The sequence below is a fragment of the Rhineura floridana genome, chromosome 4 (genome assembly GCF_030035675.1).
Source record: "Rhineura floridana isolate rRhiFlo1 chromosome 4, rRhiFlo1.hap2, whole genome shotgun sequence".
In the NCBI taxonomy this organism is placed as follows: domain Eukaryota; kingdom Metazoa; phylum Chordata; class Lepidosauria; order Squamata; family Rhineuridae; genus Rhineura; species Rhineura floridana.
This window is the reverse complement of record NC_084483.1, coordinates 64,694,386-64,709,307: the sequence shown is the minus strand read 5'-3', so window position 1 is coordinate 64,709,307 and position 14,922 is coordinate 64,694,386. Positions and strand designations below refer to the sequence as shown.

Sequence of the window (14,922 nt, the reverse complement as noted above, 5' to 3'; positions counted from 1 at the left end):
GTCATCCATGCTATGAATCTACTTCTGTTTTAAAGTGCAGGAAAAATGTAAAAGAATGATTGTCATCAGAATTGTATGTTAGCATGTAAAATGTAATGCTTTTGAGTGCTGAGATAAAACAATTTAGAAAAATTCTATTTTTCTTTAAAGACACATTTATTATATAGAAACTCACATTTTTAGCTTTGCATTCAATATAAAATCATAACAGAGAGTAAGAGCCAACATTAATCATACTCAGAGTAGAACCTTGACTAAAGTAACTTAAGCCCATTGATTCCATAATCTATTCTGATTATGACTTAGTTGGATACTACCCAGAAATAACTAATTAGCGAATCAGACTCGCAGGAGTGTTTCTGTGACACACCAAAATATTTTAAAGACAAGAAAAATTACAGATGTTAGTTATATGCATCCATAACGTCCTGGCAGCAGATGCTTTCTGAGGGGCAAAGGGAAGAGAAATAGAATTTACTAATATTTGATTAGAAGAAGAAAAAAGTACTCCTCCTAGACAGCAGAATCAGAGGAGCACTTCCAGCACTATACGAATAACCAGGACATCCCAGTTATTCCTAAGCCTACTAGTAAATTAGAAAAAATCATCATAATTTTGACACATAGTATGCAGGCAGCTATTGCGCCACTACAGATTTCCTTTTATTTGGCATATGACTCCGTTCACATGCCTTCCAAAACAGTCATTTCAAGATGGCTGCAATACAATTATTTCATACTCTCTCACTGATTGCTATTACAGTCAGCAAGAATTAGGAATAAACAATAACAAAAATCAGGCTATACCTGTCAGTTCTCTCAGATCTACAAAGTTGACAGGACAAAGATCCCTTTCACTAAGATTCTAATTGGTTCAACAATGAAACCACTGCACTAGCATTATCTGCCTTCAGGCCCAGTAAATCATGATGTTTTATAACTCTGGTCTGCTGTAACAATATCTGCTTTGTGAAATATCTTAAGCACTAGATTGCTTATACTACAGGCTTCAAATCTTAAAAAACCTCATAGTTCACACTTTACAAATTTTGATGACACTCAACACTAAACATACCATTAGCTTAATTGTTACCACTTGAAATGGCCAGAGTTATTTCAGCATGCAGCACAGGAATGGAAGAGGCCCTGGCTCCTTAATGCGGGTGAGCATGGTGAAAAGGGGGGAAAAGTCTGTTTAACAGCTCAAGTATTTCAAGGTACACTATATATCCATTATGTTTGAAACTTATGACCATCCTCATCAGTTACACCAAAGTACATTCTTCTTAAAAAGCGTTAAACAAGCAAACTGATTTGAGAATCATGTTCATTTTAATTTTGGATCACAGAGTGTCTTACAAAGCCAACTTAAGGATACATGGCTTTTTTAAAAAAGTGTCAGCTTATATCATTGACATAAGGGGGTCTAAAATAAATAAATAAATGCCAAAATGTACAACCACTGTCAATATTATTTTATACACAGAGGTCTATTGTTAAATCAGTGTAAACACAGATTTATTAATTAAGGCAAAAGAAATTGCACACCAAAGGTTTCCTAATTACAGTAGGTGGAATCCAGTGCTGGACACAACAGGGCTTCCCCTCTTCCTCGCCTCTTCCTGTGCATTCCCAAAATCTGCTCCAGAAGATATGCAGGGTACTGTAAGGGAGAGAAGTTCCGTTGCGCAAGTAGATTTTTTTGCGTAAGTAGAATGGCAGCTTTGGATCTAACCCTCCATCTTTACTGAGTGCAACCCAAGACTTAATTGATATGGTATATTATTTTAGCACCCTCATCATGTCCACAATTAAAGGGGAAGATTTTCCAGTAGTCACCTGCCCATTCTTGATTCTGCAGCTGGCAGAAATTATAGCTTTTGATGAATAGCCAAGATGAGTCCAAATTAATGCATTTGAGAAAATAATTTCACATACTTCTCTACATTTTTTTAAAAGATCCCAGTTTATGCTAATAGTTCGGTAGCCAGTGACTGCCTTCTCTTCTTGTTCTTCTTACCTTTGTAGAAACAAAGGACAGAACATATTACAAACAAGTAATGTGAAAATATTTCTACAGAATTTCAATATGCATGCCTATAAGCATTTAGGTTGCAATTCTATACAGATTTAGCTGTAAGTATGTCCCAATAAACACAATATGATTTATTTCCAAGTAAATGTGCACATATTTCATATATACTACTGTATGCAGCACATGAAATCCTGTTCACCATCATAGGTTTCTATATATACACTTTAATTTTAAATCCAGTTTTCCCTTAAGGACAACAGGTTACATAACATGAACAGGCAGGTGCAATCTGTAACTTCTAGTGAACGGTGGTCTTTATTGGAGTTATTTACAAAGACATACATGTCTCATTTTAGAGACACTACCTTCACTGAAATGTTCTTTGCTATGTCTGGAGACAACATGTAAACAATTTTGCTTCTTCAAGCTTGCTGCTTGAAAAAGAAAGCTGAGATGGTGCTTGTTTAGATCGGCTTATATGTAGATACTTCAGTCTGCTCTTCTACATAGCCAGCTGTCTATGAGCAGTTGAATTCCAATCTGTATGCCAAGAAATAAGTTAAAGTCTTGCAAAATCATGGTGGTATCCACCACCCTCAATGATGAAAGAGAGACCTCACACAGCATTCTTTCTATCGAAATGGACAGCAACATTATTCTAACAAAGGATGGAAGGATGTGCTGATTTCCTATATGACTACAGCCAACATATGCAGGGAAACCCAGGAGCAGCAATGTTACTGAGAAAACCTGCTCCTATGCCTCAGCCCTGACTGATAGGAAAATGGGTGGTGGGGGTCCATAGAAACCACTGACTATGGTATGCCACAACTACAAGAAATACGATTGCTGCTTATTGTTCTGGAAACTAGCCAAGAAAATGAATAGTATCTTTTTAAATAAAAAAACTCTAATTTTAATTTGGAAAGAGTGTTGTAGGCATTAAAAAAAAGGAAAATACTGCTACTGCACAGGAATGGATTGGGACACAGAAATGCAAAATTACCACCACCACAAGGCAAAACCTGTGAATGCCTTTAACTAACCCCACTTCCAGACTACAACAGCAAAGTAATACCTTGCTGTATTGGAGCCAAAAAAAGGAAGAGTGCTATGTGAGTTTTCTTACTCATTGTCTGGGATTTAGTTCTCCTATCTCAACCATGCATGTCTAGGGATGACAACTGTTGGAGCTGTCAAAGATAAAATGGTGGGATTTACCTTGCTTTGATCTTGCCCTTGGGTAATCTCTATTCGGCTAGAAATATCAAATGTAACATTACTGGTTATACTATCCCAGAGACACCAAAAACACTGCTTTTTGCCCATTTAAAAGAATGAAAGAAAGCTGATGAATCAGATCTTGAACTTTTGAAGTCTTTAATAGCAAAACCTAGGCAAGTCACTGCTTGTAAGTGCAAATCTTCAAAGTCTATTGATATAACGCAATGACATAATAAAGTCTAAGATATAGGATTTTTAACTAAACTTATAAAAGAAATAAGGGTGCCAAATAGATCTATTGAATGTTGCAGTTTATTTATAAATCATTGCAACATAAAGTTTGAAGACAATGTTCACCCTTGCATTTTGTTTTCATTCATATAAATTTATTGATGTAATTAATATATAGTTTTATACTAAGAATATGCGACGTTCGTTTTCTGCTTCTTTTGTGTGTGCGTGCGCGTGATGTAGATTCTTTGTAGTTGTAGTAGTAATAGTAATAATAATAATATCTTCTTTTTCCAGCTTCTTTGTGGATATTTTATAGCACTTATTTATCATCTATTTGTTTTCTTATGCTATGGGTTTTTCGCTATGATTTTTTGGTCTTAGCAGATTATATTGCTTGCAGTTCACTGCTGCTCTACTGGTTGACTATGTAGAGGTGCAATAGTGGAATAGATGAAATATTTTTTTCACCACCATCACCACCATGCAATAGACCCTAAACCAGACTTTAGACCAGGGCGAGGAACCTTTCCCAGCTGATGGTCCATTCTGATAGCTTCCCCCATCTCTACTGCCCATTTTAACAGGTGGTTGGGGCTGCCCACCTGTTAATCACCTGACATAACAATGACATCAGGTCACCCAAAGTACATTTTTTTCTTCCCAAGCATGGTTTTGGAGCTTGCTGTAAGCACTAATCCCAGTGGGCTCTCAGCTGATCAGCACTTACCACAAGCCTGAAAAGGGGTGTTCTGGGGGCATGTTGGAGGAGGGGCTGAGGGGAGCCTTAAGCAACATCTAACCCTCATTCAGCGCACTTCCAATCCAGGCCTAAGTTACACTGGGAAAAAGATCAGTCTAAGAAAATAATTACAGTGGAAGTCTATGGTGCCACTTACTCCCCAGTGGGGGTATTCATGAGAACTGGCTTTTACTTTCCAGTCCCTGTACGTAGCTTCCAGCTGAGCCCATGTTCAGCCGGCTTTGAGGCTCCCGAATGCAAGATGAATGCTGTGAACCTTCCCGCTGGCTCCTCTTCCACCAGCCCCACTTCCGCCAGTTTCCCATGAGTTGGATTGCTCCGCCCGAGAGAATTGGTGCATCATTTATCACAGCAATCTGACCTAGTTTCAACAGCCAGAAAACATGTGGGTTTGGAAAGTTTTGGAGCTCCTGTTAAGAGAGGCCCTTTCTACTAGCTCAAGAATATTTTCAAGTTTAAAATAAGAATTAATCCTGCTGAATTCAATTATATTTATTCCCTATAACATAGAATTAGGATTGCAGGCTTGGGGCTTCAGCAATTAAAAAAAAGATCAAGATTTTACTCTAACACTTTTTAGGCTTGCTCCAAACTATCTAGATAGATTTTTTTCCCCTTACCTGCATGATCAATAATTTATCATTTTTCGAAGTGCATCATAGCATTTCCATTTGTCTGGGATATAGAATGGCTCAAAAATGTGAGGAAATGGAGTGTCATAACCACACACTCTTGAAATAGGCGCTTCTAGATTCAAGAAGCACTCCTCCTGTTAATCAAAAGAAGAAGAAAGTGAGTAATGCCAACAGTTTTAACGGTCATTCTTGACATTTTAATACTCATTCAACTATGCTTGGGTGAAAGTCCTGGAATTTGAAAAACACAGTTAATTGATGGCATTCACCAACATAAGGTTTGGTGATGACCATTTTCAGGGGCTTTTACAAACTACTTCAGAGAATAGATCTATCAGATTAGCTTTCCAAGAACATTTGGATAGCTTTTGATGGGCAAAATATGCTAAACTAGATGGAGCTTGAATCTGACGCAACAAAGCAATTTTCACATTCTTATTACTTACATCTGTATTGTAATAAACTACACGTATGTTTCACTTAGTGAATCCAAACAAATAATTTGCAACTGAACAGATATTCCAGAAACAGTATACATTTCTTATGACACTTTAAAACAAAGCATTACTGCATGCATATGCAAATGTTACATACTAAGGGACTGTAACTCGATACACTGAGATTAATTCTGAAACATTTATTAGCTAAAATTAGTAACACAAGCATATTCAAAAAAAAATCTTATTATATATTAACACACATAGGTGATGGGCGGTGGCTAAGGCTCCCAGATCAGAAACTCTGCAGACAGAGGAGATTGCCATGAGGAATGGGCTCAAGTTGCAGGAAGCCAGATTTCGACTGGACATCAGGAAAAACCTCCTAACTCTTAGAGCCATACGACAATGGAACCGATTACCTAGAGAAGTAGTGGGCTCTCCGACACTGGAGGCATTCAAGAGGCAGCTGGACAGCCATCTGTCAGGAATGCTTTGATTCGGATTCCTGCATTGAGCAGGGGGTTGGACTTGATGGACTTATAGGCCCCTTCCAACTCTACTATTCTATGATTCTTATCTCCCTATGCATTTAGTCTGCCCCCTTGTCCTCCTCTCTGTGTGACATATGGAAACAACTCATTTCTTGGACCTCATACTTAAAGAAGCCCCTGTTGACACTTTGAATATGTGTATCTGCCTCCCTACCTGTGTGTGTGTGTCTGCCGGCCTGCCAGCCATAATATATTTGTGCGTGCACGCTTGTGTATCTGCCTGCCTGCCTGTTTCCACTCTGCTCTAGATGTGTGCAGTCTGTGTTTTCCTCTCTGCCAAGCCGGTGTGTGTGTGCTCTGTGAGTGTGCGTGTGCTCATATGCTGGCATGTGGCCCTCAGAGGAGTGGTGAACCCTCAGTGTGGCCCTCGAGCTGAAAATGTTTGGCTTGGCTCTCTCTTCTCTGCTTTAAGCTATTGTTTTAATATAGGTATGAGGAACCTGTGGCCCTACAGATGATGTAGGACTACAACTCTCTTTACCCTGGCTACTGGCATGCTGCCTGGGGTGGAAGGGCATTGGATATTTCAAAGCTTCAGGAATAAAAGCCCTATGAGAGGTAGCTGGACAGCCATCTGTCGGGAATGCTTTGATTTGGATTCCTGCATTGAGCAGGGGGTTGGACTCGATGGCCTTATAGGCCCCTTCCAATTCTACTATTCTATGATTCTAAGAGCACTTTGAAGGAGAGCAAGTGTAACAGAACAAACCACAGTTATCCATGCCAAGATGGTCGCTGACCTTGTGGAGAGAAACATGATGAACAAGGTCCCGGTAATTTTTATGCCAGAGAAATGCAAGCTCTCGGCTAAAAGGACAAGATAGAGCTCAAAACCTTTTCTCACAGCTAGCAGGACAATATAGAAACTGAAACCTCCCCCCCCCAAGTTCTTGTATGAAGGAGATGGATGGAGATTCAGGCCAGCAAATGACAGGGGTATGAGAGAGGTAAACCTAGAGAGCCCCTTGCACAACTAATGAAGGCTCAGCCTTCTCCAGAGGATGAGCTGGATTGGAATGAAATGAATTGAGACTAAAAGACCAAAGGATGCCCACTTAGTGAAGGTTGTCCTGGAAACAAAATATAAGAGATGACCAAAACCTACTGACACAGTGTTAGGCTTCAGCCCCATCTTCAAACCAGGAAGGATGTATCCCTTGAGAAAAACACCACTTGGAAGGAGTGACCCATGACTTCTGGTAGGATCCTGGAGAACAGGATTGTAGCAATGATTGCCCTAGAAGAAACCCCCAATGACCTGACTGCTGTTGCTGAAATGACCAGATGCCGGAAGGTTGCCTGGGACTGAAGACATGGCCTCGTTGGCAACCTCCTTGAATCCATGATGGACAGGCTCAGGAGAGCTGTACACTGTGGCTAGCAAGGTCAGTACCAGACGGGAATTCATTCCATCCCACCAGGAGTAATGGAGACCAGGCATAGAGCAGACTGCATGACCAAGGAGCCAGAAAAATGTTGACTACCTCTGCTTCCATCTTGAGACAACTAGTGAAGAAGCGGGGAAAGCTGTGTGTTGTGAATCAAGACAAACAGATCCGCAGACAGACACCCGAGCCTACAAACAACCGGTGGAAGACCTTGTTATGGAGTCTCCACTCTCATGGCCCCAATTGTTGCCTGCTAAGCTAGACCACTCCGAAATCCATGTCTCCACTGATATGCTCCTTGGGCAGCGCGGGGGGGGGGACACGGCCTCCTGGCGACTTAAGGGGAAAAGGAGAGAGATGCTAGGAGAGAAGTCCCAGTAGCCGCAAGGCTGGTGGCCAAGCTTGACAAGGAAGGCCAGCTGAATTAACACAACATTTTTCTTTTAACAACAAGCAATTAAGGGAGATAACAGAATACGTGACAAAAAAGAACACAGAGACAGAGAACACATTAAGGAATGAACTCAGAAGAGCTAAGGCAAAAGCATCCAACCTAGGACAAAGGCAGGATGGACTGGGATGAGCCAGGAACGAGCATCAGAAGTCTTGACTCCCATGCATTCCTGCCTTTGGACACTAGGTGGTGCTAATACCCTCCTGATTGCATGCTATCTGGGGGGTAAAGTATTTTACATTAGGTTAATTTAAGACGCCAGCTGCACTAAATAAATAAATAAATAACTGAGTTGCTAGTCTAGCTTTCTTCCTGACCTATAAGCTTTCCATTTTCCACTTGTATGAATATTTTCACATGGTAGTGCTTTAAAACAAAAAAGAAGCAATTCCCATATGCATTCTGAGGTGGAAGAGTCACATGAGACGACCATGTTAGTAACTAAATCAGCTCAGATTTGGGATACAGAAGATGAGCTGATTGCAATAAAGTATCACAAAACATTTGATTGTCTGGAAGAAATAAAAATAGAAACAAAAACATCTAGTTGCAAACATCATTGTCCAAAATACTGGGTACAGTAGGCAAGTTCTGCAAGTAGCATAATGCATGATGAACATATTAAGGAAGAAATTGGTAAATGAAATCCAAATTCACAAATATCCCAATTTTGTATCTTTTCTACATCACAGCTTATCTATAGCCCTTTTATTGCTAGAATTAATTGCACTACTGGGTATTTTTATAAGCAGCACAAGCGGGATTTTTCTTTAAAATTTCTTCATTATAACACAAACATATGCCAGTAAGTTGTTTTCACAGACAGCATTCATATATCATTATCACAGGTAATGGTTTAAAAAAACAGGTGGCTCTTATTTCATTGCTCCCCTAGCACAAGCAGGAGCAACAAAAGATCCCTGGCCTAAGCATTACTTCTAAAGCAGGGATCATGGTTTATTTCATTCTAAACAAGCCCCAATGTTAAGCCAAGGTATGCTGGACAAATGCTACCTTGAGTACTCTGGGACACTGTAGCTGCCTGGTTTTGGGGGGGGCAGGAAGACATCAACACCAGTGGGCCCAGCCAAGGTCCTGGAGCATTGGCAATTGCCCAAAGATGCCAGGTCCAAAACACTTTACTGATTGATTTAAGTGAACCTTCCAATATAAGCTGATATTTTTAGTGAGCTTTATAAGGTATGTTTCTTAGGGATTATTCACACAAGAGCTTTATGGCTTTCCACCATAAAAGCAATACTGGAACAATGGAAGTACCATGCTACATGAAGTCTGCACAGCACATCATTTCTTTGATGTGGGTTGCACCATATATTCGGAGTTGCTTTATTACCATTAGCACATGTGACCTCCACATGAACATGACCTTATGAAAAATCACACAAGGAAACAACTTCCTTTGCACATATGTTATGTTTCTTCATAAAGAAAACAAGAAAAATCTGAATGAATCTATTTCAGTTATTGTTATCTATGTTTAGCATTAACCCAACCACTTATCAGATTAATTGTGGATTATATTTTTCCTGGATATTTTTACCAACACGTTTTCCTTTCAAACCAATAAAATTAGCTTCTAACACTATATACTGTTTCCAAGATTTTCTTTCAATTTCTTTCTCTCTAGTTAATAAATCTACTCAGTAAGATTTTATATTTTTGCTTCAGTTTTAGTGTTGTATTTTCTTCTACCCAAGAATATTGATATGAAACCCACAATAAAATCATATTTCTGCTGACAAAGTGAAATGAAATTAGAAAGTTTGCTACTTGTTATTTTAAGCAATATCATGAAAACAAAATGTATTAAAATCTGAAGTATTTATATTTACTTGGTAGAATGCAGCATAGTTATACGTTAAAAACTCTAAGGCAGTTCATTCCACAACTGTCTGATACTTTGGCAGCAAATACTTCAGGATTTGTTCCACGCCTGCTGAAGGTTTTCAAATTGAGACACCATGCTAACAATGGAAGTTAGATGACTGATGAAAATTAGTAGTGAATAGCACAGTCCTAACCATGTCTACTCAATTAGATCAATGAATTCAGTGAGGTTACTCCTAGGTAAGTGGAGTTAGGATTGCTGCCTAAGAAACTGAGCTGTGCACCAGGAAATCCCCAATCCCAATCTTGCTTCTACCACAAAGTCCTAGGCAGTCTTAAGCAACAGATCATCAACTAGGGCTCAACCCTTCATCTATAATATCTACACTAATTTTCAGGGAGCAGAGGGAGCTTGAAAAATCCTGTTCACAGTACAGAATCCCAGCCATTGGGTATAAGAATACAGTTGTGCAAATGTAACATTATTTTAGGGGACAGTGGAATTAAAATCTGAGCCCATAACCCAATGGAAGATAAACATGTGAAGATAAGTATCAGTCTACTGAAGGGCAATCTCAAACGACATATTATGAATTGCAACAAGGATTTATCCTAGAACACTTTTCTTCCCATTTCCTCAATAATTTTAGAATAGCTATATGTTCGACTACTGTTGTTGAAACACCCACGTTAAGGAGGAGGGACACATAAAAGGAAAAGGCTACCACTGCATTACCTGGCTGAATATAATATGGTATGTATGCTTCAAGTTAGATCCCTGCACTGAGCAGAGGGTTGGACCTGATGGCCTTATATGCCCCTTCCAACTCTACTAGTGCCATTCATCCAACTGCTTTAAATGCAGAGTAAGAAAGAGTATCCCAAACTACCAACTTCTCATGTTCTATGTGTGTAGAGACCATGAAATATAAAAAAAGATAGGACAGAGGTCAGATTTAATCTTGATGGTTTGCAGGCATGTTGTAATAGGATTGCCAATTTAATTTAATATAACCCCACAGACAGTAGCATAATGACTTTACATATTTTGAAACACATTTTGAAAACCAAGTCTGTTTGTAGTGAGAGCTATCTTTTTACACAAACAGACTTATGGCATTAGAACATGCATGTTTCTTAAATGAAATGTGATGCTAGCCTTTTAAAAAAATAATACACCATCCACTGCTAGCCACCCAAGGGGCCTTCCAGGAATTAATTGCAGAAACTTGGGCTTGTCGATAGTTCCTTTGTGTGACAATACAGAACAGTAAGAGTTTGGCTGTGTTTGGATGAGCAGCCAATCTTCAAATACTTTAGGATTCATACGTTTAAGCTTTCCAATAAAAGCATGGAGCTTTCAAATTATTTTTTTTTCAAAATCACCATCTGAATTGTCCTTGGACTCTCATACACACAAGCTGTTTCTTGTATTCCTTTTGGACTACACTGGTGCTATATATCAGCTGTCCTGCTACAATAAATTATAAAACTTCCGACTTGAATTAAGGTGATTATTTAAAGTAAAACTAAAACTTCAAAATGATTAATTTTCAGGTACATCTGAATGCCTGCAGTAACATTTTAAAACAGATCTCAGAGAAGTTACTTGTATGCAACATTTATTTGCTTTATTATTTAACTTTTTACTTCTGTGTAAGATGCACTGCATTTCATGAAATACATTTCTGAATGTTTGCATCTTTATATATTTTATAACCATTTGTATTTATTTTTAAACTATAGTGATGCTTTCAGATGCTATGGCAAATGCAAATGAAACAAAGCTATGCAACTTTTGGAGTTATTAAAAATCTCTATTTATTTATGCCTTACTGATTTTTTCCATGGGAATTCCACATTCTCACATAAAATATTATTTATACAAACCAGAGATTTGTTCAATATTATTATCCTCAAAGCTTGATCAAATTTTCAGTCTCTGAAAACAAGTTTCCAGTGTCAACGTACTGAATCTTTGGTGAAATAGTTTCCATCCAAACACATCTGTTCTAAAATGTAGGCTAATATTCTTGTTAAGCTTTGTTCATCATTTTCTGAGTTCTAGAAATAGGGGGGAAAGTTTACTTTTCAGAAAATAAGTAACAGAGCAATCAACTTAGTGGATCTTATTTATATCAAGAGTATTTATGTTACACGACATTTTATTTCAAGAAGTCTAACATTTAACTCTTATTTAAACCCTAATAACTTTTAAATTCTAAAAAAATGTGGTTTTATAGTATTAACTTGATCATGTGAAAATAATTAGCTACACATACAATAAATTAAGTTTTGCATATACCACACTAAATAAAATGCCGATGTATGCTTAGCTATTATATTGTTTTAAGAATGCAATAAAAAAAGAACCCCTAGCAATGAAGAAACTTGGTTAGCGCTGAGTTGCAAGCTTTGTTCAGCACTGAAATCTGGAATTCTCTTTTCTTGAATTTATGACAAAAGTAAAATTGTAGACTAGAATCTAGGATTATATACATTTCATTACATTGAAAATCAATCAGACTAAATATGAAGGGAACATTTGAATTCAATCTGAAATAGACCAATTCTGACAAGAAATGCTTTCTGAAATGCTTAAACGAAGCTCTGGACATTAAGTGGATACTTATGTCACAATCAAATACATCAGCAAGTACAGTCAGTTCCTGACAGCATATAGCAATTTGATTTAGGCTCAACTGTCTAAAAGATATGCAGCAACATATTAATTGATTTAGTTCTAACCACTTTTGTACAGAGGAAGCATCCTTGCAGATGTTTCAGAAAATAACAAGTAAAGAACAATGAAAGACTGAACTCGCTGTGAACAGATGTTTAATTAGAAAAAACGATAAAATAGTGAAATTATTCCGTTTGTTAATAGAACTGTAAATTGTTGTTCTATTAGCACCTACAGAATTATCACTGCATTAAACATTCTAATATACAATCCCAAAGCAGTAAATCAATAAATGTCATATTAATATATCATTATTATATAGCATTATTTAGATCAAAGGGAGCTACTTATGAACTAAACACTTCAGAGCCAAAAAACTGCCATGTATAAGGCCTGAAAATTCATGTCCACCAAAAGGTTTCAGTGTGAAACTAAGTACAAAAATAACAGTTGTGCAGCTGTAACGTTTCTTTAAAACATACCTGAATATTAACACACATGATCATAACAAATGTTTACTTAAGTTGATTTATATTGCCACAGATTAGTTTTCAATACCTAGTATAAAGAACGTTCTTCTCTGCTTCACTGAACTTGTTTAATATTACTCTAAATTATATGTGTCAGTTTGAGCAATACCAGAGTCCTGTATTGGCAGATCTGACCATTAACATAACATGTTTAGGCCTGACCGAGATGAGAGTAGAGTGCATCTAACACAATGTCCTGATTTTTAAAAGGCTTACAAGCCTGAACTGTGACCAGCTCTTCCTGTACAATCCATGTTGAAGTAAGATGTGAACCAACATTAGAAAATATAACAAAACCACTCTTTAGCACAGTGTACAACAAAATTAACAGAAGAATATATCATCCATCTTAATGTTGACTACTAGACTGAAATTGATTACAAGGCAGATTTCTATCATACATAAAAAATGTAAAGTGGGAAGTGCTTAAAACTGAGTTTAAGAATTAAGAGTTTAAGAATACACTTTAAGGAAGATTCGAAGTGCTGCAACAGACAAACAAATCTAATTAAATCACCAGGTATCTTTTTAAAGGCAAGTTGTGTACAACTTCAGCGAACTATAAAATCAATCATTAAAAACTAAATAAGAATTCCCAGGTAAACCACCATTTTGAGGGCTAAGAAAATTATTCATAGTAAATGCCTAGCTACAAAAGATTCCTTGCACATGTGTCTTAAATAAACCGTATGAAAAATTTGAAATAAGCTATGATTGGGGATTGGATGTTTTTATTGTAAAAAACAGAAATTAAACAGTCGTGTTCTTATTATATATGATATTTACTATACTATTCCCACAAAATATAGTTTAAACTGTCTCTGTAATATGGACTCTGACATAATAAACATTTTCATCAGCCATTTTCTTGATAATACTGATGGTTAGTCTAGATATTGCTGCTTTTATCCTTAAAGACTATAGATTTTGTACAAAGAGTAACATGACATACAACATTTAAATGTAGTCTGCTGAGTGTATGCATGTCCCTAAGAAAACTGATACTGTTTGTCTCAACTTCTGCACCAATTCTCAGTGCCCAGCAAACAAAAATAAAGTTTGAGTCTATTCTACTTTGCTTAAACAGGTTCAGTTCAAGAAGTTTAAAAATCTCATATCTAAATATGCTATTCTTTGTGAGAGATTAAATCTGTATTTATGGTTAGAAAAAATGTGTGAGTGTGAGACAAGAGACAATATGGAACAATCGAGGTGCCTATCTGTGATTAGATGTGCCTGCTGGTAAGTATCCCAGCATGCTTGCTCAAGCATTGGGCTAATCAAAACTTATTTTGAATGTATTGTTTATGTGTCAGAATCATCCTACAAGGGAACCTACAGAGGTTTCTCTTAGTAATTCCCCCTCAATCAAAATGGAGAATTTCATTAAAGTAGTACTGGAGAAATTTGTTGTTAATTTAAGCTGAGTTGGCAGCTAGAGCAAAGGTGGAACATGGACTTTCAACAATGTTTATTTTCTTTTTATTAAACAGTTTAAATGCCTTTTTCCTTTAAAAGCATGCTACATTCCAAGTCCTCAGGATTCAGCAGGCAGACAATTCAAGTAAAACTATCAGCAGAAAACTATTTCTGAGTCTGATAAATCTTTGATCCGGATCTGCTGTACAGCAGAACTCTATGAAATGGATGTTTCTGAATGCAGAAGTGTGGGGAGATCTATTCCTGCTCCCCCTTGTAGCCCCATTACTGCCTCCTATAGAAGTTACCCAACCCTAAGAAGCAGTTTTTCAGAAGCAGCTGTGTTAAAGATGACTTGTGCTTTGATTTTTTTTAATACTTTGTATCGTGGTGTGCAACCTCACTTTCTACCATCTATACACTTTTGGCAAAACTGCACATTCCATTCTTTTTTCTTTTCTTTTAGTTGATCTGGCTCACACAATTTACATTTAAGATCATTTGTCATAATTTCCTTCAGTCCATGAAAGAATTCTTTTATCTGCCATAATGTCCTCTTAGGAAGCAATACCGTGGGGAGGAGAGCCTGGCTGGGAGTCCAGAGTCTGCAAGTTCAAATCCCCACTTGTGTCTCCTGGGTGTCAAGGGCCAGCTAAAGATCACCCCCACAGGGAGTGGCTCAGGGGTTACGTGCCCTGCCACCTGTGCAGCCGTGGGCAAG

General features: G+C 37.6%; 1 protein-coding gene across 3 annotated transcripts in view; it reads right to left on the bottom strand.

Moving 5' to 3' along the window:
• Positions 1-1,313: 1,313 nt before the first annotated feature.
• Positions 1,314-14,922, bottom strand: part of BCKDHB (branched chain keto acid dehydrogenase E1 subunit beta) — a 100,638-nt gene continuing 87,029 nt past the window's right edge. For all 3 annotated transcript variants that reach the window (XM_061623206.1, XM_061623203.1, XM_061623205.1), the window contains 2 exons: positions 4,874-5,022; positions 1,314-2,020 (listed from right to left, as the gene is read on the bottom strand). In XM_061623206.1, coding sequence (XP_061479190.1) covers positions 4,882-5,022 — 141 coding nt within the window. In that variant the 3' untranslated portion in view covers positions 1,314-2,020; positions 4,874-4,881. The remainder of the gene's footprint in view (positions 2,021-4,873; positions 5,023-14,922) is intronic.